The 27,729-nt window shown below is 46.2% G+C and overlaps 8 protein-coding genes across 8 annotated transcripts; 2 read left to right on the top strand and 6 right to left on the bottom strand.

Moving 5' to 3' along the window:
• Window positions 1-141: 141 nt before the first annotated feature.
• Window positions 142-2,772, bottom strand: F4807DRAFT_470861 (catalase). Its single transcript, XM_048002857.1, has 2 exons — window positions 2,353-2,772; window positions 142-2,304 (listed from the first exon to the last, which is right to left on the bottom strand). The coding sequence occupies exons 1-2, from the start codon at window positions 2,581-2,583 to the stop codon at window positions 310-312; spliced, it is 2,226 nt and encodes a 741-aa protein (XP_047858090.1). The 5' UTR covers window positions 2,584-2,772; the 3' UTR covers window positions 142-309.
• A 1,308-nt stretch (window positions 2,773-4,080) lies between these two features.
• Window positions 4,081-5,210, bottom strand: F4807DRAFT_456913 (uncharacterized protein; the record flags this gene model as incomplete). The annotated part of the gene is made up of 5 exons (XM_048000964.1): window positions 4,081-4,253; window positions 4,315-4,354; window positions 4,431-4,514; window positions 4,568-4,693; window positions 4,743-5,210. 5 exons carry the CDS (start codon window positions 5,208-5,210, stop codon window positions 4,081-4,083), a joined length of 891 nt encoding a protein of 296 aa, XP_047858089.1.
• Window positions 5,211-6,068: 858 nt separating this feature from the next.
• On the bottom strand, window positions 6,069-6,947 carry F4807DRAFT_456912 (kinase-like domain-containing protein; the record flags this gene model as incomplete). The annotated part of the gene is made up of 1 exon (XM_048000963.1): window positions 6,069-6,947. The coding sequence occupies one exon, from the start codon at window positions 6,945-6,947 to the stop codon at window positions 6,069-6,071; it is 879 nt and encodes a 292-aa protein (XP_047858088.1).
• A 1,148-nt stretch (window positions 6,948-8,095) lies between these two features.
• F4807DRAFT_456911 (uncharacterized protein) lies at window positions 8,096-9,299 on the bottom strand (the record flags this gene model as incomplete). Its single annotated transcript, XM_048000962.1, has 4 exons — window positions 8,096-8,587; window positions 8,645-8,728; window positions 8,784-8,909; window positions 8,964-9,299. The coding sequence occupies 4 exons, from the start codon at window positions 9,297-9,299 to the stop codon at window positions 8,096-8,098; spliced, it is 1,038 nt and encodes a 345-aa protein (XP_047858087.1).
• A 2,714-nt stretch (window positions 9,300-12,013) lies between these two features.
• On the bottom strand, window positions 12,014-14,654 carry F4807DRAFT_411644 (general substrate transporter). The gene is made up of 5 exons (XM_047996720.1): window positions 14,156-14,654; window positions 13,721-14,034; window positions 12,953-13,668; window positions 12,765-12,891; window positions 12,014-12,708 (listed from the first exon to the last, which is right to left on the bottom strand). Exons 1-5 carry the CDS (start codon window positions 14,266-14,268, stop codon window positions 12,332-12,334), a joined length of 1,647 nt encoding a protein of 548 aa, XP_047858086.1. The 5' UTR covers window positions 14,269-14,654; the 3' UTR covers window positions 12,014-12,331.
• Window positions 14,655-16,664: 2,010 nt separating this feature from the next.
• Window positions 16,665-19,678, bottom strand: F4807DRAFT_270651 (glycoside hydrolase family 55 protein). The gene is made up of 8 exons (XM_047994566.1): window positions 19,273-19,678; window positions 19,136-19,222; window positions 19,031-19,082; window positions 18,891-18,980; window positions 18,671-18,834; window positions 18,396-18,615; window positions 17,042-18,238; window positions 16,665-16,963 (listed from the first exon to the last, which is right to left on the bottom strand). Exons 1-8 carry the CDS (start codon window positions 19,561-19,563, stop codon window positions 16,800-16,802), a joined length of 2,265 nt encoding a protein of 754 aa, XP_047858085.1. The 5' UTR covers window positions 19,564-19,678; the 3' UTR covers window positions 16,665-16,799.
• A 2,286-nt stretch (window positions 19,679-21,964) lies between these two features.
• F4807DRAFT_411636 (uncharacterized protein) lies at window positions 21,965-23,236 on the top strand. Its single transcript, XM_047996719.1, has 2 exons — window positions 21,965-22,407; window positions 22,476-23,236. Exon 2 carries the CDS (start codon window positions 22,819-22,821, stop codon window positions 23,149-23,151), a length of 333 nt encoding a protein of 110 aa, XP_047858084.1. The 5' UTR covers window positions 21,965-22,407; window positions 22,476-22,818; the 3' UTR covers window positions 23,152-23,236.
• Window positions 23,237-23,631: 395 nt separating this feature from the next.
• Window positions 23,632-24,807, top strand: F4807DRAFT_450044 (GroES-like protein; the record flags this gene model as incomplete). The annotated part of the gene is made up of 5 exons (XM_048000082.1): window positions 23,632-23,835; window positions 23,989-24,207; window positions 24,250-24,525; window positions 24,648-24,702; window positions 24,734-24,807. The coding sequence occupies 5 exons, from the start codon at window positions 23,632-23,634 to the stop codon at window positions 24,805-24,807; spliced, it is 828 nt and encodes a 275-aa protein (XP_047858083.1).
• Window positions 24,808-27,729: the final 2,922 nt, after the last annotated feature.

Genomic DNA, 27,729 nt, shown 5'->3' with positions numbered 1-27,729 from the left:
GGAGGGTAGGAGGCACTTACCTGCATAACTGGAGCTATCTAGCGGGGTAGCGGGGAGTGATGATATTGTCGACTAACCCGTTCAGCCAGACTCATCAATGTACTAAATGAATTACTTCTTAAAAATACAACATCAATTTGGATCACTAAAGCGGGGATATAGTATTCATCAGTCTTACTAGCTGAGAAGTCGGTGCCTCCATACACGAACGCCTGCCAAATAGCGGTTGAAAATTTTACTGACAAACCCTTTTTCATATGCAGCAATTTCCCTAATGCTCCACTTCCTTCCCAATTGTCTCCGGGCTGCCTAGTACGCGACTTGTGAGTTGAGTCCCGCCAATTCTCTATCGAAATTCTTGTGCTGTGAAATTTGGTACAAGAATTTCTCCAGGAACCCTACACCTTCCTTGGCGATAGTAATGCTCTCTCTCAAACTCTCTGGGGATACTTTACTCAACGTTACCACACCATACGACTCGATTGCTTCGTCTGTCGCCGAAACTCGGAGGTCTGGGAGTGCAAACGCTAGCTTGAAGAGTTCAACAGCTTCTCCGGTGCCACCAATTGCCTTCAGATGCCCAAACGCTTCCCGCAGCCAGTGGAGAGCACGTCCGCTCTTCGCAAGCGTCTTGATCGATTCTGCTCCGCCAGGAACGAATATTGCGTCGAACATGGTGGACCGCATACCTTCAAGGTGATGATCGGGTTGGACACCGTTACCGGGTTTCTTCGATGCTCCGGCTGGGAATACCTCAGATCGCCGTGGACCAATGGTAAAAGGAAGAGCGCTAGCGGCTTTGATTGTTGCTTTCACAGTGCTGTAGGCTGTATTGTCAAAGCCGTCTGCTATAATGATAGCAATTCGACGACTAGCAATGGTCGGTTTGGCTGGGGCGAACTCCACCTGGCTTATCTTGCTAGCCTTCTTGCCGTGGTTGGCCCTGGTTTGTTTTTCGGGCTTTGTTCCTCCGACCATCTCAGCGACTGTCTGAGCAAGCCCTAGATCAATATCCGCGAGTCGTTGAGACATGCGCTCATAGACAATGGGGTCTTCGCAGTGATCTAATTCGAACGAAAACGCGGCAGCAAGGTGATTCTTTTCCGGCTCCGACAAGCTGTTAAAGAAAAGCTGTGCCTGGTTGTAGTGCTCTCTGAACTTATCGCTCTTGGTTCGCGCCTTGATGCCTTGGATATTGAAGGGCGGTTCTGGGTAGGCCCCTTCCTGCGCAGTTGCAGGTGGCCGCGCCTCGAACCTGTTAGGCCAGTAATTGACCTGTCCTTTGGTAATAGTGTGTCTGCCTTGACCATCGCGGTTAAAGTTCATGACAGGGCAGACTGGTTTGTTGATGGGAAGCTCCTGCCAATTGATTCCAAGACGGGACAACTGCGTGTCGAAATAACTGAAGCTGCGTCCCTGCAGCAGCGGGTCGTCTGAATGAGCGATTCCTGGAACCATATGGGATGTACAAAATGCGACCTGCTCAGTCTGGGGGAAGTACTCGTCAACATTCTTGTTGAGTTCAAGCTCGCCAATGTATCGGACTGGTACCAAATCTTCAGGCCAAATTTTCGTCGCGTCAAGAATGTCAAACTCGAAATCATGTTCCTTGGATTCGGGGATCACCTGAATTCCAAACTTCCATTTCGGAAAGGCACCGTTATCTATCGCTTCGTATAAATCTTTGCGATGGAAGTCAGGATCCTGCCCCGCCAATTTCAACGCCTCGTCCCAGACAAAGGAATGGACGCCCAACTCAGGCGTCCAGTGGAACTTGACGAAATGGCGTTCCCCCTTCTGGTTGACTAGAACAAATGTGTTGACGCCAAACCCTTGCATCATGCGATAAGAGCGTGGGATTGCTCGATCGGACATGGTCCACATGAACATATGAGTAGCCTCAGTGTGCATGAAAACAAAATCCCAGAAGTTATTATGAGCTGACTGGGCTTGCGGAACCTCATTGTGAGGCTCGGGCTTCACGGCGTGGATTATGTCGGGGAACTTGATGGAGTCCTGGATAAAAAAGACAGGGATGTTGTTTCCGACAATATCCCAGTTGCCTTCCTGTGTATAAAACTTGACAGCAAAACCACGCACATCTCGTACAGTGTCCGCACTACCACGCGAACCCTGTACTGTGGAAAATCGAACGAAGACAGGAGTCTCCCGGGATGTGTCTGTAAGAACTCCCGCCGTGGTTAAGTCTTCGATACTCTCGAACAACCGAAAGTTTCCGAAGGCGCCAGCTCCTCGTGCATGAACAACGCGTTCGGGAATACGTTCATGATCAAATCGATGGATCTAATGGGCTTAGTAAGACATATCACTTGTCAATTTCAGAAGACTAACCCTCTCTCTGGAGAACGAATCCTCTAGTAGCATAGGCCCTGTCTTCTTCTCGTTGGCCACTCGTAACCATTCATCCACATTTCCCATCTTCACCCCGAAATCCGAAGTGATTCTGTCGTCCGGTGAAACCGTTTGGGAAACGGAGTCAAGGTCGGCGACCTTGCGGCCTTTCTCCCCTGCGACCATGTTTTTCACTTTGCTCGTAGCGTCTGAAATAATACTAGATGACATGAGGAACTGTTCAGCACAAATTACTCTGAAGAAAATAAACCCGAGTCTCGTCAGAAGACTTGAAGACGAAAAATCGAGGAAGAGTGTGTGCCTGTTCTTAGTTTTTGTAGTGAATAAGTCAAACTCTGAGCCCCGCACGTATCCGCACTCTCGACGAACTTCAATGTTTTTGAAGGTCCATTAATGAGACACGAGACTTGTGGTACAACATATCGTTGACGTCAAGAATCTATCACAATCACTAAAACGCGGCAGGGGCGAGGTCGAACACCGAGGAGAAGGCCACTAGGGCCACACAGCACTTGCCCCAATTCGCCATTCGGACTACTTGCCGAAGGGTTTTAGAACGTTGATGTAATGTCCGGAGCTTTTATCTTGTAAGTCGTCATATCCCTGTAATTCTGAGGTAGACTACTGACTGAACGAACCAATCACAGAGCTCGTATTAGACTATGACTGCCGCATTGAGAAAGCCCAGCTATCATAGTGGTTCTTTCGTTCCTGTGTACTTTTCCAGGGGTAGGAACTTGAGATGTTGATAACTTGCCAATTGGTCGGATGAATGAATCAGTCAATTGGAGTTTCATGATATCAAATTATATGCCTCTCATAGGCTCTCTCCATGTTTCCGGGTTCCTTCATGTATCCATTCTTCAATTATCCCGCTGATTAAGCAACCTGGCACCTATGTACGTGGTGCAGTAGTGCTAGCCCACTCTGCTCCATGCAGCAACTGGCACAACTTGCTAGTTCCGCTAAGACCCGTACGGTTACTTTAACACACAATATCCAAAACAACGAATGCGCTACATGATAATTAGCTACTCCAGGTAGGTACGAATCACTCTACTTTATTCTGCAATATACCTATCTTGTACTAATACCAATTACGAGTGGTTGCCGACTTGTGCCAGTTAAGGGGATATTTAAAATTACCAAGCAGGAGAACGACGATCTAGTAAGTAGAGCTAATTTTATGAGGCTTAATAACATCATTTGAGAGGAATAATCTATTTTGCGCCTCGATAACGAAGCCTCCCAGCGTTCATCCGACAACAGAATACAACGCGTGGAGAACAGGCGAAGAAGCTTCCAGGTTATAACAGCTATTATATCGCTGCTCTTGCATAATACAAATTATACCTAGGTACCTATCCTAATTGCTACCACTATCCCTTAGTCCAATCCGTATCTGGAGAAGGTGTATTAAAACCCATTTCCTGTATAATCATCATTGGAGTATTGATCACCGTCCATTCCCCAACCAGGGAGATATCCGTATTGCACGTCGGAATTGCTTCCTATCAATTCAGAGTCGAACTGATCAGTTTCTGCTGCCATGTCTGTCTGCATCCCAGTATTTACTGGCACAGAAATGTCTGGGGGCCAATTATATTCGGGTGGAACCAACGGAGCATTGAGCGGCACCCCAAAATTGCCAGGAGCACTAACGCTCTGGACGGGGAATTGCATGCCCTCCGCCATTTGAGCTGGATCCTATCCATCTGAAAAGGTCTGCGTGTTCTGCATATCCATCTGGTTGGCGGATAAGGTCTCATGTTCAGTGCTGCGTAGCTTTCCCTTCTTCAGTGCCGACTTGCGACGCGCAGATGTCGACCTTTGCGGAGGATTTCCAGCTGTGCTACCCTCCATACTAGCTATGCCCGTGCCTGTGTTCATGTTAGGTAATTTTGCTGGTGGCTAGAAAATTGAAGTCTGTAGAGTTCTTACTGGCTCTTTGATACATCCAGGTAGCATGTTTCGTTATCCGCTACTGCCAAGTTAATTTACCTTGAGTACCGATGATTTGATAAGTAGGTAGGTAGGTAGGTAGGTATTCAACTTACACCCAATTCGCTTTTTGGTCGCCAGGCTAACCTATCCGCAAACATTGTATCAACAAACAGGCGTCCGACGATTCCTTTCGAAGACTAGAGTACCTATAATTAGCCCTATGGCAAAATATATATATGCTTCAACATACCCTAAGAGCATTGATGACAGCATCGAATCTTTCCCCGAAAGATCGGTACTCTTCGTAATGCGGTTTCCCGCGATCTAGATGGTTTGGAAGACGACAGTGTCCCCGCTGCGAATCATAAATCGATTCCTGGAGAGTATTAGTAATGCAGCGAAAACTAGTTTGATAAAAGTCCTACAAGTAATTGCCAGAAGACTAGCTCATATTCTAAATCATTATACTTCTTATTTAGTATGCCTTGGACGTTGCTATTCCTCGCATGCTCATATGTCCTGGAAACATTAAGTGCCGCATCGAACATTGTTTCCACAAGTTCACGTTGATGTTCAGGATTGGATGGAAAATCGCCATAGCTACTAGGATCCTGATAATGATCATGCATAGCGTGGTATTGTCGTTTGGTCTCGTGGTACTCTTCTATGCTTCGGACCCATCCTTTATACGCCCCTTCTGATGATTTTATCATCTCGTGTATGGGTAGTCGCACCTCGTCAGCACTGAGGGTGTTGTTGGACGATTCAATAGACGGAATGGGTATTTGATCGTTAGAATGGAGATTGAGAGTTTGCTCAGGTTGCTGGAATCGATAGCCGAGCACTGGATGATATATAGAGGGATAGTATGGTTGTTCATTAGCGTTATCCATCTTGTGGATGGGTGTGATGGTATTCAGCAACTACAACTGAGGAAGATAATGAAAGAAGAAAATGGAGACCTCTACTATTGTGCGAAGGTGGACATACCTAAGTTGAAAAGGCAACGAAACCAAAATTAGAAGTAGACGAGCGCAGAGATATGTACATTGCAACTTCCCAAGTGACTATAATACACCTGGACGACCCCTTGACAAATTATTAGTGTGAATACATGCATACTGGTCGCGATTTCCTTTGAAAAGTTCCAATTGGCAAGAGATTCCGAGGTAAATATGTACCTAGAAACGCACACACATAGGTTCCATATACTGTTCATATTTCTTCCAACGGATTAAGGAGATACCTATAATGTGCTGGAATATTAGGTGGCTGGGAGTCTACGCCCTGTATCCACAGGTATATAATGTACTATCTAGCTACCTGTACCTACCTCCAGTAACTTAACCTTCTAATCTATATCAATGATACTCATAACCTGCGTCTATTTCAACATAACCAGTCAAATATGCTTAAATTTATGGAGTTAACTGTACCGTTAGAAGCTCGTGTAGTAGGATCCATATAGCAGGCAATAAGTTAGAAAGAGATTTGATGGAGACCACCTCAGTAGAGTACAGTGTTTAGGTACTTTTGAACAATTTAGCGGTTTTCGTGAGGATCCAACATTGAGAGAACTTGAAAAGAACATCATGTGGTTGAGAGGCGTGGTTCGTTCTATCTATTGATTACCCATCTACCAGAAGGTTTACTATCTTCTCTAAGCTACAGGAAACATGTCTCTTGGCCAAGACAGCTAACTACAACCTATAACAGATCTATTATTACCCATACGTGCATTATCGTCGTAGTTAGTCGTATTGATGCGTAAAATTGGGTCGCGATTGGCGAGTAGGAACCTCGCGTATCACCATGGTCGTGCCGGCGACTGGGGGGAAGATTGGAGCTGTTCTTGAAGGCTTCGCCCAGGTTGAGCGACAGTAGTTGTTGCAGTTATGTTGGCTGAAGAACGAGTTGATGCCGTCAGGACCCAGGTCAGTCACACCATATTCGCGATTACGCGATAAGATGACGGGGTCAGCGAGGACGATCTCGTGTTGATAGACGCCCCCCTGTAGATCGCAAAGAACGTATTGGCCGCCCGACATGTGGTAGCTAAAGTGGCTAAGGGCCTGCATAACTTCTCCCCATGCGATTGAGTCGTCAACCCATCCGCTGTTGCTATTGAACTTTTGATAATTTTGGATGAAAGGTTCGCATAATGCATGTTGTCCTTCCCTCTTAGGACTATCTTTAGATACCCATACCTCGGGCACATTGACTTTGACGGTTTTGTTGACTATGTTGGATCCATTAAATCTGTTGATGATCTCAAGGGCCTTATCAACGGCTTTGATGTCAAGAGTAAAGTAGTCTGCCTCGAAAACGGCGCCGGTCTTGAACCACTTGACGACGCATGGCTGGCCACTGCGGGAACCTGTAGTATATGTTCCCTTAGCCACCCACCGGAAAGCCCCTTCAGCAAAGGGATGGTCAAGGTCATGAGTTTTGGTGCTGGCCCTTCCGGAGTAATTATATCTCCCACTATCATGCTCACTAGCTGACGGGACATCGGCATGGAGTTCGTGGACGCAGCCTACACATCGTGATACGCCGACACCCCGAGAGTATTGGTTAGCCGTGTATGACGACTGAGGTAGATTGCGGCCGCACGAGGCACACTCCCGCATGATCGGGATAATTGATGTAGGGAAGATGTGGTATTCGAGATTGTACTATGTAGGTATTGGAAGTAGAAAAAAAAAGGGGCGTCCCGAATCATGAACCCTCACCTTAGGGTAGCAGGCTTATGTATCGAAATGTAGAAAAGACGGAGACTGGAGGTTGTAGGTGATGTTGAATTTTAATAAGTTCATAGAGCAAGTCTTGAAAGTCTTATAAATAATCTGCCATGTTAGTGTATGTTGCGTCTTCCTGGTTACCTCTATATTCTATTTACTGCGCAAACATTCAGTCTTCCATCATCTGGCAAACATGGACCATAACAGGTACCTAGATGCTATGTATGCCCTATAAAATTGGAAGAAGTTGTTGCTCTAGACTCAGACTTAGCTATTTCTAACGTACCTACCTACTTACCTAGGTAACTTCGCCGTGCGGATCAAAGAATGATACCTAAAAACAATATCTACAGCTGTTTTCAACGATAATACCTACCGAAAACAGTGCGCTAGGATAATGTTATCCCAGCTTTCACGTACTGTAATACAGTGGCCATGAGCCATCTATTACCCTGGTCACACAAACCCACCGTTACACTCAGCTTTTCTACAAGCATAATAGTAGCCATGTGTTCTTATAGGGCTTGTTGGATCTGTTTCGAAATATCTATAGTCTTCTGCTAGTTAAGGGAATATACTTATTCGAATGGCCGGTTCCAATAATACCCAGTAGCCAAGGTTTCGATATAAGGCAATATGAACTTAAGGAGAAGCAATGAGTAGAAAAGGTAATTATATCTATACGGGGATTGTATCTTACATCGCAGGTAGGTATTAATCAGTCTGTATATCAAACAGCGGTCAACGCTGTAGGAAGCATACAAACCCCACGGATATACATTTAGCAAGACCAGTGTTGTCATCACTGCTGATACGGAAGCCTATCGTCGGGTTAACATCTTTGAATATAAATTTAGAATTGAAAATATGGTTTGATTCCAAGTCGAAATCAATTCATGGTCAAGCTAACTAGACACTAAAGCTAAGGTAGTCTACCTACAAAGCATCCAGTAGTATCTTTCTAGACCCTTTCCATACATGCGGTACATCCAAGTCCGCACCCGGTTTTGCAATCGGGCATCATAAACATACTGATATCAGTCATCTAGTGGAGGATAAACCGAGTCACGGTCTTCAAAGAAGGGAGACCAGATATCGGAGTCATCGGAGCTCATGAATGGATCGCTGTACATACCCTCCATACTGGTGGCTGTTTGGCCGAAAACATCCTCTTCCATGTTGGTCGAAGAAAGGCTCGGCAAGGAGGTGAAGGGTTCTTGCGATGCAGACTCGGCTTCGAAGGTATGATTCTGCTGAGGCGTCTCCTCAATAATTTCTATATTGCCGGTATCAACGAAGGTTGCGCTGTTTGGCGAGGACATGTCGTCTGAGAGTCGTGCTTGCTTTTTGGTCTCTTCGATTCTACCTTCAAGAGTCGCAGTCCGTTTCTTCATACTGCCGTGGGTCTGGCCTTTTCGATCGACTAGCTCTCCATTCGTCGTAGCCTTGATGTCGTTTTGTAGAGTAGTATGAGCACCAATAGGAATATGGACATATTGATTGTGGATTTTCCTGTTTTCAGCTTTCTTCTTTGAATATATTAGTTAATAAAGCCATTTTTCCGCATCAACAGCATGCCGACTTACCTTGAGTTCTGACTTAGGCCGCCAGGCAAGACGATGTTTAAAGTTGTCATCCTTGAAAAGAGATGCGACAGTGTCTTTCGAAGACTGATAGCTATTAGTATTTATTGATATGGTGAATATCTTGTTTTTTCTAACATACCTTCAAGGCATCATAGACCACATCGAATCTTTCTGTGAACGAGCCATACACGTTATATTGTGATACTCTAGAGCAATTATAATTTGGGATATTGCATTTTCCCGCCTGGGCATCGCGTATTGACATCTATAACATAATGGATTAGTTCTCAACCTTTCTCCAAGATCTGTATCGACCTACTAGCAAAGGCCAAAGGACCAACTCAAACTCAAAATCTGCATAGTACTTCTGTTGAATGCGCTTCAGAATTTTCGAGCCCTCAGGCTCAAATATGTTGCTACAATCTTGGGCTGCTTCAAAGAGTACCTTCACGAGCTCTTGCTGCCTTTTGGGGTCGGATGGGAATTCAGAATGATCATACCCCGGCCTTTTGTGCATCTGAAGGTAATTTTTATTGACTTCATGGAAGTCATCGATGTTTTGTATCCACGACTGAAAGATCCCAGTCCTCGTAGTCATCATGATATCCATGCGTGACGGAGCGTCCTCAGTAGTTCGTAGGCTTTCAGATGACATCGTGGAAGCGTTTACGTTTGTTGATACTCGATTGATCTGGGACGTGGAAGCAGGATGGCGGACATATGTCGTAGGAGATCTACAACCGTTATGACGGACTAAAGAGAATGAGGATGAACCGGAATCGTCGTTATGATCCATTGATAGCAGATATCGGAAACCCTAAGAAACAGAGTTAGTGATGTGTGTATATCCTAGCAACATATCAATAATCAGAAGAATGTAATAGACTATTATTAGAAAAATAAATAGGTCGTCGTATTGTTGTTAGAGGCCTGAGTAAAATTTCCGGCAAGCCGCTGTTATAGTCGTTCTGGTACAATCGCAGTAGAATGATGATTTGTTCTATATAACTCTAAGAGAAGGGGAATTTGTTTACCTTAAAGGTTGTAAGAAAGGTAGAAGTATTTGCTAACTGATAGTGATGATCAAGACCCCTGATCAGTGTTGGTGATAAAGGGTTTCCGCAGATCAACAGGAATTGAAGATGTTAAATAGGTAGATTATGAATATTCAATTTAAGAAGCAATACGAATTCACGTGAATCATCCCCATTAAATCCATACGCAGGTAACCCACATATGAACTCAGGTATGAGGAGATTTGATGTTTGTCAATTGGACGTTGTAATTTATGACTGGAGGGAACGAAATAACGAGCTGGGATAGGCGCAAGAGGCGACACTAATGAGCAAGGCATTCTCTCATGACCTGTGTTATCGTCAAGATCAATGCTGTCCTAATAGCCCCCAGAGGAAACAGGCATTATGAATCAGTCTCCTGTGTTGTTGAAGATACAAGAGCTCAAGGTCGTCTATCAAACCAACACGAAAGAGGCGAATACCAACTGTAGAAGCCCAATTGGAAGCGCAAATGATGCTATTTCCATACAAACTTCCTCACGAGGTAGGTGAACCCCTTACTCGGGATTGCACAAGCAGTGAGTAGCTAGCCAGTGGGTCCGTAAACCTATACTATGTAATCATGCCCGAGTAATATAATAAGGACGCCGCTGGATGAGAATCTAAAGCTCGAAATAATGGCGTTGACTTGAAAATTTAGAGTGGAAATCGAGTGATTCCATTATTTTGGACAATCTTCGAATCATTTATGTCGCATTTAAGAGGGAACAATGTGTTTAACAGGTAGTATGGACGTTCAATGCTAGAATGGGAGATATCAAACTAGCCTTGGCATAATGGTAATGTTTCTGAACATCTCCTACGTTATAAGTGCTTCTGGTTCAACAGACCACGTAATAAGCTAAGCTATGTATGTACCTGGATATTGTAGCTTACCTATCGAATTTATCATGAATAGAATTAGATGAAAGTCCTAGGATATATAATAGATTGTAACCAGAGCTTCAAAACAGCCCAAAAAAAAGTTTTCAAAACATACAACACCGGGGATTCGCTGGTCGTCACCGACCCAACTACTGATCCGGCGGTAGCCAGCTTATCTATGGGAGAGCGGACGGGATCCCGAGTTTTCTAGCTCCTATGGTCGTATGTGTTAGATCAGTGCGTTGTAAACGTTTATATTACCCACATTTAACGGAACCAACGAATTACCCGTTGGGAACAATCACTTACTCTAGTTCTCCCTTGGCTTCATTGCATGACGGCTCTTGGCAAAATCAAACTCACCACTTCCTCACCATCTGCATATAAGAAAGCCAACATCTTTTGTCATACAGGGGACAATGTGAAATCAAAGTATTTTTAATGTAATAATGCGATTTTATAATGGTATCGCTGATTCAATGCTTATACCCTTACTCTTTTTGCTTGGGAGAAGGTCGCGTTTATGGAGTATCTCCTAATAGTTACATAACTATGACAATTGAATTCTTTTACTTCATAAACGCATAGTTATCTGTTTATTTCACCTATAAGTGTACATCTTGTAAACGTATAAGGATTTCAAAATTAGCTAACATGGTGAAGATTTATAAATAACAGCTAGGAGATATTATTGTTAACGCCACGTAATTGAAATCGGTTGCAATTGCCTTCCAGTTATAAGGATACGTAAACTGTAAAGATCTAACATCGCAGTGGCTACATACATAAATAAGAGTAAGAATCATCCCTGATATAGGAATACCAAGATTCTATGCATAATTAGTAAGTGTGTGAAAACCTCCATGATTATGGATATGGTAGGGTGAGATTCTGATTACCTAATCAACGAAGCCTCTCTCCAATCCTCAGTTGGAGGGCCTAACGAAGTTGGGTATAGTAAGGGCAAATCGACAGACGGTGCCGAAATGCCGGTTTCACGGCACAAAGCCCGGTAGATTCAATGCGGCACCACTTGGATTCGGAGTCGCCGCCAATTCGGTCAGTGACGTTGAATAAAGAGCCTCATTATTGTCGCCGGTGAAACTAACCAGTGCAGTTACGTCATCAGTACGTTCCAATTTAGATAGGCCAGTGGTCACGCCTTTGTTAGGTACCTACCCCTACCTAGGTAGTTCTGCGGTTGTTTAAACGTGGCAAACAATAGCACAAAGCCCTTAAATCAGCATCGAGTATTCTTACTAGTGGCAAGTATCAGACATCTTTTTGAGCGTTCAGATAAGGATTATTCTCGGAGTCTTTGATGCTTCAGTGACGTAATTCTGAGCGCCGTAGTTTTCTTGCTATCGGCCGTTAAAGACTCAAAGAGTTTCTGAAAATCTAGACACTAAAGCAATAATCGAGCTGCTAGTTTTTCAGGGGTATAATCGTTCTTCGAGTGTATTATTTGCAACAAAACATCAGGATTGTGTCTATTGCCAAGGGCATCCTGTATGTTCGTCTCGGTTCAAGTAGATGTACCTGAACCCGTCGCCTAGTCTAGATCTATGTAACTCTATCTAGGTATGTAGGTAACCAAGTTACGGTCAAAAATATTCAAGGAAAATAAATGGTCTAGACTTAAAGCTCTAGCAGCTCGAATTAAGTTGTGACATTCAAGCAACCAGTTCTTGTCATGATCAACCATGTTATTGGTATCAAATAGAAGCACTACAAGCCATTTGGACTCTTAGTTTTCAACTTCCTCGTGACTTCCAGACTCCTCCTCGCTCTTCTCGCTGAGAGCCTTCTCTTCTACCACGCCGGCAGGGCCAACGGCATGTGCAGCACCTCTCGCGGCAGTGTCAATGAGACCATACTTGAGAGCTTCCTGCTCGACCTGCTCGGGGGTAAGGAGGGGCAACTCCTTGGCGGCACGAACATAAGAAATATTCTCCACGAAACCCTTGGCGAAGATGATATCAATCTCCTCAAGCGAACGCTTAGCGGTCTCGGGGTAGAAGAAGTAGATAATGGGGATGAAGCAGGCGTTGACAGCGGCAAAGAACAGGTAGGTACCCCAGCCGATGTTGGCAATCATGACAGGCGTAACCATGACAATCAAGACTATTATTTGAAGTTAGACACAACTATTCCGAATCGAGAAATAAGATGGTACTTACAGTTGAACAGCCAGTTCGTGCATGTCGAGGTAGCATTTGCCTTCGCACGAGTCTTAATTGGGTTGATCTCAGCAGGGTACAACCACGGAAGCGGCAGCCAAGTCGCTCCAAATGAGGCGATGTATGTCTAGAACATAGTTAGCATTTCCTTTGTCAGGAGATCGGGAAAGCCGATGTAGAGAACTTACAAAGAGACCAACGGCGGCACCCTTGGCGGCAGAAGTAGTGCCAGGAATAAGGCAAGAGAACGTGATAACCATGGATAAGCACTGTCCAATACTTCCGTAAAGGAAGAGCTTACGTCGACCGACTCGTTCAATGATAAACCAAGAGGTGGTGGCGAAGATGGCGTATACGATCATGTTGACACCACCCATGAGTAGAGCCATGTTCTGGTCACCGACGGTGATTTGCTTCTCGAAGAGAATAGGGAAATAGTAGATGACTGCGTTGCATCCACCAATCTGCTGCATCAACTGACTGCTAGAGCCAATCAACATACGTCGGAGATGCTGAGTCTTTCCACCGGTAAGAAGTGCCTTAACTGGAGTGCTCTTGCGGCTACCGAAACCACTGGCGCGGATAGAGTCCAAAATGATGTCTCGTTCCGTCGCGGTCTCTTCACTGCCTAGCTCGTAACCTCGCAGGGCCGCGATGACTCGCTCAGCATCCTCGTACCGCTCATGAGTGAGCAGCCAACGCGGGCTTTCGGGCAGGAACACCATGGAAATGCACACGACGAAACCGAAGATGGTCTGGAAGGCAATGGGGAAACGCCAGGAAAGATCCTCGCTACCATAGCTGCAGCCATAATCGATCCAGTACGCGATCACAGTACCAAATGCGATGATACCACCTTCGATACAGATGAGTAGACCTCTGTTGGAAGTCTTACTGCATTCGGCTGCAATAATGTTAGATTTAAGCACTTAAAGCATCGTAGCATGACTACACACCTTGGTATGTCGGAATGGTAGAAGTGTTAATGCCGTTTCCTACACCAGTAACCACTCGGCCGACGATGAACTGAGCGAGAGGCGCGTGACCAGGGAATGAAGTGACTTGGATGGTGGCTCCGATGATCATGATGATTCCTCCAATGATCATGGCTTTCCGTCGACCCAACACGTCGCCAACACCCAGAATGAACATAGCGCCAATGAGACATCCAATTTCGTAGATAGCAGTAACGAGACCTTGCATGGTCGCGTCATTCCTTACTTCCGTGAATACATTTGCGAAGTGGTCAGAGCCGATAATTCCGCTCATACTATGATCTAATTAGCGATTTTCAATCTACGCTATGCCGAGGACGCGCTTCGGAGTCTCCGTAAAAGTGCCTAGACGGCAGCAAAGCCGAAATATGTCCCGGTTGGGGTATTTTAACTTACACTCCTTGGTCGTAACCGAATAGCAGGAAACCGGTGGTTGCGACGATACTCACGGCCGTAGAGAGCGGCCGGCCCCGAAGGCCCATATATGACGGCGTTGTCGTTGATGCCATCTTGAATTCTGTTCCGGACGTGATGAACGGAGCCGGTATGTGCGTTCTTCAAGTGTCCACAATATTGTATGGTGATCAAGCAACCAAGCGTCGATTAGATAACTCGGCGTAATGAGCGACAGAATTTCACCGACTCCAGATTTTCAATCTTGCGCCAGACTGAAAGGTCGGATGGGAGTTGTGGGAGAGAGATCTAGAGTCTGGAGAGTCTGGAGAGGCGGGACCGACCCTCATATAAGAATGGAGAAAACCCTTGTTTGAGCTGACAAAGGACGACATCGGGTTCGTGAGAACTGGAGCCGGTACACTTTTGTACGCAGATAACCGTGGCAATCAGGTCGGCTCAGACACCCTTCCTGGATCTCGAACCAAGCTTTCCTCCGGTGTGACAGTTGCGACTGTAACCCTGCAGGGTCCTGCATGCCTGTTGGTCAAGGCCGGTCTGCCTGCTGATCTTGCCGATCTCTTAAATTTTCCATTTGCTGACATGCCTTCTGGCGGGGTACGGGCTGGGTACGTTCTTTTCGCGTGTTACCATGTCAGGCATGCTCTGCATCTCAGCATCTATCGTGGTATGATGGCTACAGCAATATGAGGTCATAGTTCCAGCATTTCCTCGGTTCGGCCAAGGGGGAGAGTAGTAAGGCTTGGATTGGGCTGAGCTAACTGGTCGAGCTCAAGGGGTCCTGCGGAATTATCCATGCACGGAAGTGGAAAGGCTTAGCTCTACTGGGCGTTAGTTTAGATGTAGTCGCGTTGACGAAACAATCAATCCAGTAAAATTCGCCGATAGCGTTATTCTGCTGCATCTACTGCATCTACTGCATCCACAGATCCCTTATCACAAGCCCAAGATGCGTTAGTTGGTAGAAACCTACATATAGTTGGAAGTAAGGGGCGGTGGCGTTGACGATCCGAAAAGCTTACGCACCCTGGCACCTTATAGATATAAGACTACCCACTAGCATTTAGTAATTGAAAAAAAAGGCCTCGAGGAATATCTACCAGAGGAGCAAATAATTTAAGACAAGACCCTGAGCTACTCCATGTGTTCCTAGGTATGTAGTATGCGTATATTTCTGTACTAACCCCTACATATAGTATGTAAATCTTTACCTGACGGAAAACCTGTAAGACATGCAGGACATGGAAGACATCGGGTTTCCTACCTAGGTAGGACCGGCTATCTGATGTCTCATCCGTTCCCGACAATACCCTCGTACTTCGGGACTCACTTCCCACCTACGCGGCAGCTGCGCGGGGATTAGGGTCCTGGCGTTCCCCCCAACGGGCCGGGGCAAAAACCCCCAAACTCCCCAGGAGCTCCCATCCTTCAACTCCCAGCTCGCCTCGAGCCGCTGACCCCGTTGCCCCGCTGAACGGCATGCCGTGGGGCTCAAAAATGGGTCATTTAGTGGAGGTTTATTTCCACTCCCCCCTTCCGCGACCCACTATCGTCATTTAAGGGCCCAATTGCACGGCCAGAGTTCGGTGAGATATTCCAAGGTCTTACCGCGTTGGAAGATGCACAGTCAGAAAGATTTTCAACTGTAACAAACTAATTCAATGCGTATCACATATCACATGAGAACTTGACGGGACCCAATCTCGAGTCCCGGTCGGAGGCGATTTCGCAATCACACACGCAACACGCCAGCTCATCGTGAGCCAATGAAGCACTCGTGAGTGTTAGGAAAAAAAGGAATTGGTGGTAAGCAATAGTCAGAGAAGGATCGTGAGTTTCCAACCTTCAATTTCAACAGACCAGAAAAAAAAAATCAAGTCACAGGAACACGAGCTGGCGCTTATTAGCCCGGAGTTGTATTTGACGAGGCTGAATTGTCGTATTATCGTTCCCAAGCTCATGGATGACTTGGAACCTCGTGTCTCGGCCGATGGCTTGCATTGGACCATGTACTTTACATGTACCATGTAAGGTTAATGTTGGTCATCGTGCATCGCGGAAGGGTCGTTTGCAGATATTTTTTTTCTTTTGCTGCTCGAAATAAATTGGCTGAAAATTTTCGATTATAGTTCAGAAGTTCAAATCCTTCCAATCCCAGAAACAAGAAAAAAACAAGCAAGCAAAGTTTTCCAAGAGTATAACCTAACTTATAATGAACTAGTGAATAGGCTTAAAAAATGAGGGTACACTTTAATAATATTAAAAAAATGGACTGGCTTCTCCACGGGGTAGCATTTCATTTCATCTCCTTATTAACGTGGAGAGGAGGGTATACCAGCTACTCGAAACTTAGTCAACCGTCCCGGCGGGACACACTGAGTCGGGTATACGAGCTGACGTGTAACAGAACCGATATGGCATATTTAAACGCACGTAACACGGAGTATAAAACCTTGGTGATTTGTTACACGTAGTCAAATAATGTATGTAAGTTCAATTCAATCACATGCTTATCGTGAGATGTATATCCTATTCACTACCCGCTACCTCGAAGGAATGCATACTAGTACAGCAATGTCGTCATAACAAATGCACGTGGAGTTGTAACGGAGTTAGAACCATGCCTTCATGGCGTGTAGCGGCCCACTAAGCCTCCCCAGGACCCAGTGAAGTCTGGTTGGGTGTTGATATTAGTCCCGTCCCCAAGGTGGAGCGTAGTCGTAGTGCTCTTCGAGCACAGGCCGTACGCCTTGAGATTCGCGGGCGTTTGAGAAATCCAATGCATGGTACCTATCACAATTGTAAGCAGCTGGATCTAGGAACTCTACTGCATAGTAGATTTCTTTTTTCTTTTTCTTTCCGACTCACCTTGACAATCTCCCGAGCATGCTTGGTAACCTGGCCCGCTGAAAAATGCCCAAGAAGCGGACGCGTAGGTGTAGATGTTCGAGCCGCCTTGGACAAAGTTGGCAAATCCCATTCGGCACCGGTTGTCTCCACCTCCACACCAGGAAAAATCCGGGTCTCCCCAGTTGTTCACGTCAGCTGTCCAAGGGGCCGGCACCGTCTGTTTCGTGTTGTCACCTTGGTCGTAGTTGGTCTCCGACTGGAGCAAGCTAACCATAACGTTATCCGCATTTCGTAAGTTGAGCTGATATAACCACCAATGCTCGCTTCCCAACGCATGAAGCCATGTCCCCTTGGTGGATTCGACGAGAACACCGCCTTTTGCGGCAATGTTGCACCCACCGCTACCTTCGGTGAAGTGGTCCGCAACCCAATTCCAGACGTTCTCAATATACGCTGATGAACTGGCAGTCAGATGGATTCCGATGAAAGCAGCCTGGCACTCATTGCTTGGATCCCCGCAAGCGTTTGCAAGCGCCGATGCTCCCAGTGTGCCGCCGACGGTGACTAGGGAATTCCACAATGCAACGTCTCCCGGCGCGGTGCCCGCGATGTTAAATTGCAAAATAATGGCACCGGGAAGGACGTCAGAGACCGTAAACCTCATATCCTGAATCTGAGCGACACCGACATCACCCTCGTTACCGACAGATACAACGGCCTTCGGGTTCGAGGCGTCCTTGAACTTGTCACCGTTGCCGGTGATAGTCGCCCACGCTTCTCCGACGATGCGCGAACCCTTAGGAATCAGTAGAGTATCGTCGACTCTGTACTTGCCGAATGGGAAGTACGCAATCTTGTTGTTGCTCGCCGCATATTGCAATACCTGGTTCAGCACCCCGGATTCATCCTTGGTGTTGTCGCCCAGGACAGTGTGACCACCATTCTGAGACGGGTCTTTGATGTTGATGAAGTCCGAGACGGGATTCGTCGCATAGTTGGGCGCAGCGTTTACGGGATACTTGCCGTTCGGTGCCAAACCAGAGGGTCGGTTCAATGGCGAGGTTATGGCAGCGTAGATAGGGTTGTTTCCCACGGTATTACCGTAGGAAAAGGTGTCTACATGAGTCTGCGCGCCTAGAGCCGTCTTCCCGGGAACCTGCGCGACATCCGAATTGGTGTCCTTGGTCAGGTTTTCAATAATGAATGATGGATAGCCTGTTGCAAAGTTAGCAGAGTCACACACTTCGATCCTTCAAGATCGTCAGGTAGGACATCGACAGACGCGGATAATAAACGAGCTTTTAGGAGCCATGTTTATCGTCCAAGTCGGTCCGGTTTGATCCCTCATAATTATATAGATATGCTTGCTTACCTGATGTTACAAAAGTAACGCCAGAGTTCTTAGATGTAGCATCGATAAGTGCAATCCATGGAGATCCGCCGTCATGTCGAACAGCAATACCAACGGTGTCAAACGTCGCGCCGATGATGCTGATGGTATTACCCCCGTTGATCAGCATACCGATGGTGTTTTGATAGAAGTAGATACCCTTATAGAGTGCTTGCTGATGTCCATTATGCCAGATACCATTCTTTTTTCAAATTAGCGCCTTCATCACTAGAAATGCGCAAGGCTTAGAAAATTACCTGACCATGCTCGACGCGAACATCAGCGAGACCGAGAGTGGAACCTCTTCCAAGTTGGATACCCGTGTGTCCATTGCCGTTACTCGACGGCGCCATGACTATCCTGACATTCTGTAGCTGGGCGGCTTGGGCCACACCCCACCATAGCGCAGTAAATGCAGTGCCTGTTACTAGTCAGAGAGTACGGACCAGAAATGCACACAACGTCGGATTATCTTACCTCCTGAGATGCTGGTGGTATCAAGAATTAAATTCTTTAAGCCAACCGCAAAGGAAAGTTCTCCTGACTCTCCAGTTGCTGGATCCTGTCCTACGTCACACCATTAGAGGCAGTCATCTAGGGTTCAAGGGGAGACTTACCAGAAAGTAGTCGATCGCCTGAGAAACCGGCAGCAGCTTTGATCGTGGGTGGCTATCAACCATATTAGTGGGTACGTAGTTAAGACAATACCTGTTTATACTGACATTTGTAGCATCGCCCATCAGGATCGTGTCCGTATTCATCTCAATTGTCTGGCTGACTTCGTATGTTCCAGGTGGTATATACACGACCTGTTTGGATTTTAGCTGGGGTTTAATAACCTCGGATGTGGAACTCATACTCTCGGTTGAGACGCCAACCATTCGCCGTGTCGCTTTTGGCCATTGCCAGCATCGTTGATGGCATTCTGTATTCCAGCACCGTCACCGGCATTGACTGCCATGTATACCGGATATGTATCGGTTCCCAAGTCTGGAGCATATCCGCGAGCCGACCCGGTGTGGTCCATGTTTGCATACCAGAAACTGGTAGCCCGTTTGACGAGGTTGTCGCCAGATTCATTGTCTCTGGGAATTGCCGAGCATGATGCTCTCCCCAGCAAGGCGGCAGCAAGAAGTCCAAATTTGACCATATCGACTGTCGGATATTCGTCAAAATATCAAACCGTGGCGAGACCCTGTGGTATGAATAGAATATTGGCCTTGCAGCGCAGGGCTATTGAGGTTATATATACTTAGGTATGCAATGTAGCATTAGAACTGAGGCTGGTGACATTTTCCAAATTGGCCTATGAGCTCGAGTTTATGCTTGCAAGGAGACCTAGCTATGATGACGCCAGCAACATCGTGAGTCGCTACAGGTATGCGATCTGACTATTTCAATTTAGTGGCGCATTTTCTGGAGTGTCGGCCATATGACATCCATGGATTGGAAGTAAACCCGAGTGGCCAGCAGCTAGCGCAGAATGTTACGGCAGTTGAAGCTGAAATATCATCTCGGTAGTGGCTCTTACTGTATCGTTCCTCCTAACTTAACCATTGCGTTGGAACTTCCAACCATCTCCATGATCCTCCCCTTACAGCTTCCGTCGTAGTCAGCGTATGTATCTAGAAAGCAGGCACATGTGAATATCGTCAGCTTAAGTCATTCTATTGGTATTATATTGTGTCGAATCTTCACCCGATATGAATTAGTGATTTGTTTATTAAGCATTCATTGTGGCGACAGGACGAAAATAGGCCATGTTGTAGCCTACCTAACCAGCTTTGGAGCATCTCGCAAATAATTGTTCAGCCAGGCAAGTGGCATCGAAGTTCAAAGGGGCTCGCTACGTTACCTGCAGCTCAGTCTAACGAAGGCTATCAATTCTAGGGGCTGCTTGGCTACTGCTACTTACCTAGGTGATATTGCACCCACATCGTAGTTCCCAAAATAGAACCAGACCTGCCTATTTCGGGGCTAATTGAATATTTTAATTTCCGATTAGAAGCTAACAGTGTTCCTAACGTTTACAGCTCTTGGCTGAGGTTGATGAATCTTCAGTATGAACATTCAGTGTATGCTGGTGTCAAAGCGGTTGATGTCAAGGGAAAAGAAATTACCTACTGTTGAAATGAACGTGACAAGACCGGACAAGACGCGATGTTTTCCTCGCGTCAGTCAGTAGATAGGTAGGTAAAACACGGCATGTTCAATCAATCGCGTCCGGCCCATGTCCAGCTGCTCATAGCTTATTCAGTTAAGCAAGTCTTTCGTGTAGGTAGGTAACTCCACATCGATCTTCTTGCTGATATGCAATGAATGCGACACTGTATCCTGATAATTGAATATTACAGATTAGTGAAATTGGTGCTCCGTGTAGTTTTTTGTTTTTTTTTTTCCTCCAGATATAGTCTAATATCTTATCATATCAACCTAATAGTCAAGTGTAGATCTAAATTAAGAAGATATTAAAACTCTCGCGTCCTTCCCTACATGGTTGTAGGCAGTCCTAGGGCTGGTAGCCGGACCGGGACGGCTGGTCTATACCATCATCGTCACTATTCCGGGACTATTAATCCCACTCCGAAAGATGCGCAATCGAGCCTCCGATACCCACACTAGCATCTACCTACTTAGGTAATTCCGAATCTGTGATCGGATGCCAATACACGTAGTGTGTACCTGTATTTTAATCAATTCTTACTACTTCATGTCCGCTACGCGAAGCCCCCTCACCGTAAACGTAGCTACTCGGCACAATACCTGTTACTCTAGGCAAGAACATCAACCAAGCAGGGTATACTGGGCTTGTGCTTTATCGTCATCCAAGCTCGCAATACCACGTCTAACATTTGAAGGACACAACTCGGATGTTAGATACATCAACGAAACAAGGCAGCTCTTGGAAAAGGGTTATTATAAAGTCAGCATATTTGAATTTGACCTAACCAGGTACCGGTAGATTTAGTACCTGAAGCATGAGTGGCCGTTGTTAATGAAGAATTATGCCGTTGCAAAACGGCCTGAAGTGATACTCCCGCTGAAATATTGAGAAACGAGAAACGAGAAACGCGCCGCAGAATGTGATAGATTCCTACTTTACCTCGACAAGGTCTGTGCCTCATGTATTGCACGGACGCACTCTATTTATATTGCCTATAATTAGTCTTCTGTAGGTAGGTAAGTAATGGTCCAGCCCAAACCAATGAAACAAGTGATATGGTTCAAGTGAAACTCGCACCGAGGCCAAAATGGAGCAACGAGTGACTTAAGCCTAAGGCACCCGCGCTGCTGTTGGCCATTTTGTAAATTCTTATATATATTTTTAAAGTGCTCATGTAGGTATCTCAATGTTATGATCGTTTTTATATAGGCGCTCTATAAAACACTGTTTTCAAGTTCATTCGGCAATATGATCTAAAGAACTGGTAGGTAAGGTTTCCCGAGTCGAGTTGGAGCTGGCGGTTTCGACAACGATCAGGCCCAGGTTACGCGGCACCCAAACCCCTCCCATCTGCACTTAGCTTCAAATATTAATACCAGCAAATTCATAATTCCAAGTCAGTGCGACATAAAACTACTCGAATTCGTGTTAATTGACTTAAATTAGGTCTTTGCGCAAAACTACCTACCTGCCCATACATGTCAGAATCCCTGATAGCCGCCCTGCGTGGGCGCGCATCACGTTCCCGTCAGGCTGGAGTAATGACAGGTTCCAAGCACTCACTCTTGACGACTTGAGTCAGATTCCAGATGAGGTCTGGTTAACTCAATCCCGCCAGATTGCACTTGTAGGAAAGCAGTGAACTGAGCATTGCCATTGGTGAAATAGGAACATCATCTCTGGGCTGCTGGAGAGACGGCCGACGACGTCCGGAGGGCCCAAAGACAGAATCAACTACCGACTAGTTCTCCGGATTACGTCTCTGCTGGCTGGACAGCAGAACAGGCCATCTGTCCCAGCTTCAAGCTGTTATCGCAACTCTCAAAGGAAGTCAGTAAGCGCCGCGAACGCGAGGTTCAGCCTACTTCTCAACTTTGTTTGCTGACCTGAATTGGCAGGATCTTACGTGGTTCATGACGTCTCGAAATGAGGTAAAATCATGGCATGAGTGGCCGCTCCAGATCCTCAGAAGGTGGAATCGATTCCGTCCCCTCTGGCTCAGACCCTCCAACGAACAGGATTTCCACTATGGGGATTCTTCATTGTGCGAACTTATTATAGCTCTGCAAGTCGGTGGGAACGGTTCATAGAGAAGTTTGAAGCGGTGTGCGATGAACAGCTTAATCAAGAGGTTGTTGACAACCTTGAAAAGATCAAGGAAAAGTTAGAGTTCGAAATGATTGAGGATCCAAGACTTCAAGGCGTAGGCGCGGAGGAGGCCAGAAGGTAAGCGGGTAGGGCATGAGTGTCGCCAAGACTAGTCGTACCAAACCGAACTTACCTAGACATTTTCATATTGCCAAAGCGATAGATGGTGTCGCTCCGGCCATCGATATGAGAGTTCTACTTCTAAACGACGATGCGACTGTAGAATCGGTTCTCAACGATGGCACGGACGATAGTAATGTGGCTTACTTCACTGTTGTCGACGTAACAGAGCCTGGTGAGCCAAAGGGGTACCTACCGGGGTCACTTCAAAGTATTCGTCGACTCCTTGTTGTGCGAGTCTTACCCCAAGTTGTCTATGGGAATAAGCCCGCGAGATCTTTGGCCCATGATGAACGAGGCAGATAGCACCTGGACGGGTGATGGTATATGAGCGCTTACTAGAAGGAAACTGGATAGGGGTAGGTACCTACCTAATACACATTTAAGACCCACAATATTCTTGCCGAAGACATTGAAGTTCTTATGATTTCATCGCGGACAACAAGCGAATGTCCTTACTTCAATTATTCGATTGAATAGGTCTACTATAACATGTTTGAACCAAGTCAAATCTCGTCATCCATGAGACCTTGGTGGATTAGCTTACAATTTCATATCGATTTGTCAACGTGAGTATCTATCATCCACCCCGTGCCAATAAATGCGAAGAGGTTTTCGCCAATATAATTGATTGCCATATAAGGAAAAAGCTCCACGATCAATTGGAAATAAGAATAGGGTATTTTCTTCTTTTTCATAACCATTAGGTAAGTAGTAAGAAATATTTATTCACCGTGGCAACACGAACACGCGATGCGCTTGTAATAGTTGTGCCCCGTGCCCCTTATGAGATCCATCAACACCCCAACTATCTCACAAGAATACGACGAGATATTGATCCATGTGAAATGGACGGCGCCTACTCCTCTTGACCTTCACCAAGCAGATGGCGGTCTTCTAGTTGAACCTCCCCATAGAACTGGGTCGACCTCTGCCGGTATTGTCGTTGAAGTCGGACCCGACGTAAAGCACTTCAGTTTTGGCGACAGAGTATTCGGCCATGCGCATCAACAGCCAAAGTGAAAGTCCCATCAGGGAATACGCGACAGCTCCCGAATAGGTCTTTGGGAAGATAGAGACTAATTCCCCGTGGAAAAGGGGGCCATATTACTGAGCATTACATGACGGCTAATAACCTGGTAGATTCTAGATGGTTTCTCGCTAGAGCAGGTCGTCACGCTTCTCGAGAATCTTGTCACCGCATTCAATACAATCTCAGCCGATCTAGGACTACCCACCCCATGGCCAAAACCCGAAGGCTACGTACCGCCTCGGGCCAAAGGCAAGGTTTTGATCTGGGGCGCCTCGTCTTCCGTAGGACAACTCACCATAGCAGTCTTGAAACTCTACGGATATCGTCACGTAATCGCGACGACGTCGCGACGACATCACGACTATTTGTAGTCGAAGGGCGCCGAGGAAGTCTTCGACTATAGGAGCCCGTCGGTCGTTGATGACTTTTTGAAGACCTATCAAGAGGGGGATGCGTCAGCCTTCCCGCTCATCGTTGATTGTGTTGGCTCGCAGGCCGGTTCAGTCGATGCACTTTTCAAGGTCGCCCAGAGCGGCGCGACAATCGCGATAATGTTGCCCGTCATCTTCATGCATGCGACTGAGGAAGAAGCACCTGAATACTCGATGGATGCTAATACTAGTGCCCCGTGGGCTGGAGGCGTGAGCGTGCGTGGGGTCCGGACACACTTCTACTGAAGGGTACGCTCGTAGCCCCTTTCACAATCCCTCTCAGACTTGCAGTAATTGACATGAACTAATCCAGAAAAATGAACCCATTAAAAGTTAAGCTAGAGATCATTCCCTCACTCATAGCAGACGGCTATGTAACACCGGATCGCTTCCGTGCAGTTGAAGGGCGCAATCTGCTAGAGAGCTACCAAGGCGTTAGATTCATTTTGGAAAGGGATGAGCGGAAAGAAACTTATCTGGAGGGCCTCCGAGGAATAAGAAATGGGTGCAATTCATTTTTTGAGACTAAAGGCTTCTTCATTGTACCATTTAGTGTTGATGGACTTCGTTAATACTTACGATTAAGAAAAGGTACATTCCCTCGGGTTGCTTCGACCCTCCAACTTCAATTGAAGAAATTCAATGGTATTATGTATCACCGAGTTTTTCATGGGGTTGTGCACCGAGTAATTATGTGAATCCTACGAGTTGGGTTGAATGGCGTGGCTTAAGTGGTTAGGCTATCGCAATCCACACCAAAGATCATCCTTCGCGATCCGCCCCCAAGGTTTGTTGCTTGAAACATGCAGGATTTTATCTAATGTTAGCTTCGTGCCTTGCCTCGACCCATAGCTTCGGTTCCTTCTCTCATCCCGGTCCGGCTAGAGTTGACCTAGCTTCCCTTCGCCGCTGCAATAAATACTCCGAAACTGGTGCGAACAGCTTCTAAGACGGATTGGAAAGGGTAGCACTTGAGCTCTGGACTCCTAACGACGCCGCGGTCAACACCAATTGTTGGAAAATCCTTGAAATACCTTCATCACAAGACAATAGGATTTTCGAGGTTTCCTTTTTCATCACGTTTGAACTTTAGTTCCTTCGCAGGATTGGGGCTTTCGAAGGATCAGGTAACAACTCCCAACATACCTACCTCTTACCTAGATAAGGGACCAACTCGTCCGGCACGTCAAAATGTAGCGCTCTAGAATGTATGCCATGGTCTTCTTCTAGATCGATTCCCACCGGGATATGCCATGTCGATCAATCTTTTCTTAGTACATGAGATCCAGTCTCTTGTATCGTTTCCTATGAAGATACTTATTAGTTAGGTATACACCACTCGTAGAATTATCGCAGAGTTTACCCTACCTGGACGTCCGGTTTTACACGCAATGCTTTCCCACGGGTCCTCTTCAGCAGAAGTTGTTGGATCCCGAGTGATCCGAACATCAACTTTCCATAATATAGTAGAGATACTTGACAGGTCCGTCGAGGGAAGTCCGCGACTAGATGGGCGCTCGATACCGACTTGGCCTGTAGATTATCCACAATGTTATCCCCTCCAAGTGTACTCATGCCGTCTTGGTGGCCTTTTAGAAATCCTTTCAAGTCGGGACAGTCTCACCCGATCCTTGATGAAGTATCTCTTCCGCAGCTAGACGATGTTGAGATCCCTCGTCCCTGATCAAGCCAGTCCCGAAGACGCAGTAAGTTCATCCCATGTTGCGATAAGGTTCCGTGCTGTATAGCTCTCAATTGGCGAAAGCCATCTACTTTCTGCTCGTGGAATATTTTCTCCAGCATCCTTGCCGACCATGAATGATATTCCGCTCTGATGGTTAAGAATATGCTGATAAGGGAGTATCTACTCCATGTGTAGGAGTCGTCTTATTCCGAAGGATATATCGCCGAGCATAGACCGGTCTCCGGACTTCTAGCATGGCTGCGGATGTCCATCGGCGAACTAATAGGTGATCCTATGTGACTTCAATCGCTTCTAGAGCGTCCACGCACAACTTCCGAATGTCTGGAACAACTTTGACCCTTTCGAGGTGAATGTCCACTGGCTTCAGACCCGGGGGGCTACGTATCGCCGAGCTCGGTGGGCTTCCACCCAGACCACCAACCAGTTATCGCAAAGGTAAACTCATCGACAACAAAACCCTCGTAATTCCTAAGACATCGATTAGGCACCTAAGTAGTCATTGTAGTGTACTTAGCATCATACCATGGAGTCAACATGGCTTCGTGGACGCCCCCAGAGCGCGGCCGGGGGTCATCATATGAAGTTGTGAATATGGCCACGAATTTAGTCTTCAGACTAGGACAGCCTATAGCAAGTTGCGGACGATTTAGAAGTTCGGAGAAATGATGCTAGTTTCCCGAAAGCAAGCAGGCTTCCTACTCGCGGCCTAGTTAATACCATCCACACACTTCTTAGTAGGTATGAACCTTGACGGTGAGAAGTTGACTACCCTCCGAAATCGTATCCTCCAGCTAGCACGTATTCTTATCCCTGAGTAAATCATCCCGGAGCAGCTGAAAAAGACTCATCGCTCTACCTGCGGCTGAGTTTACCTTGTCAATTTCACCAACTTTACATTTTAGGCTTGGCGTCGAGGGGTAAAATGTGCGAGAGGCAAGGGGGATGATTGGTTACCGAACGAAGGTGAAAATAGACCCATGTCTCCTAGTAATAGATTTGGTTTGCCGATACAGTCTGTATGCTTGATCTGTCGAAACTGTTAGATAAGGTGGTGATGCTGCAACGGCCTAGCATACCTTGGTAGGCATCGGTGTAACATTGAAAGTCACTGACGTCTATAGAGAAATCTCATGATACTACTACCACTACATGCAATTACATGCAGAAGAAGGAAGCATTTTCTCCACTTATACCAAAAGATGGGTGTCTAGACCAACATTATAAGTTGTGGTACTTAAGTAGGTACCATGTAAAGGGCGTGTTTATTAAGAAGGTTAGGTGAAAGTCCTTAAGAGGTGTCTTGTTAGACATAGAAGTATACTTACCTAGGTAGCTTGATGACTACCCCAGTACGTCCGAAGACTTTGAACGACTCCCGTGGAAATATTTCGACCACAAGACCAAAAAAACTTTTGCGATAGTCATGAACTTACTAGAATGATAAAGAACCAATAGGACCAGCCCCTTTCAACCCCAGCACTGTTTCACAGAAACAAGAGTATGCTTAATGACATCGTGCGAAACAATCGTCCTCGCCGTCGACTTAACAGCCGATGAGGTAGACCGGGCTGCCTAATCGAACGTTTCGGATGGCGTGACACTATAAACGCATTTCATCAGCTTCGATTTCTATGCCATTCCACTTCTCTCACCAGGGTGGCCAATAGCAGCTAGCACAGCGGCAGATTGACAGATCTTCGGTGTGGTAGGTAACA

The sequence above is a fragment of the Annulohypoxylon truncatum genome (assembly GCF_022578515.1).
Source record: "Annulohypoxylon truncatum strain CBS 140777 unplaced genomic scaffold F4807scaffold_4, whole genome shotgun sequence".
Lineage (NCBI taxonomy): Eukaryota > Fungi > Ascomycota > Sordariomycetes > Xylariales > Hypoxylaceae > Annulohypoxylon > Annulohypoxylon truncatum.
The sequence above is the reverse complement of the archived record's forward strand: the minus strand, read 5'-3'. Positions and strand labels throughout refer to the sequence as shown.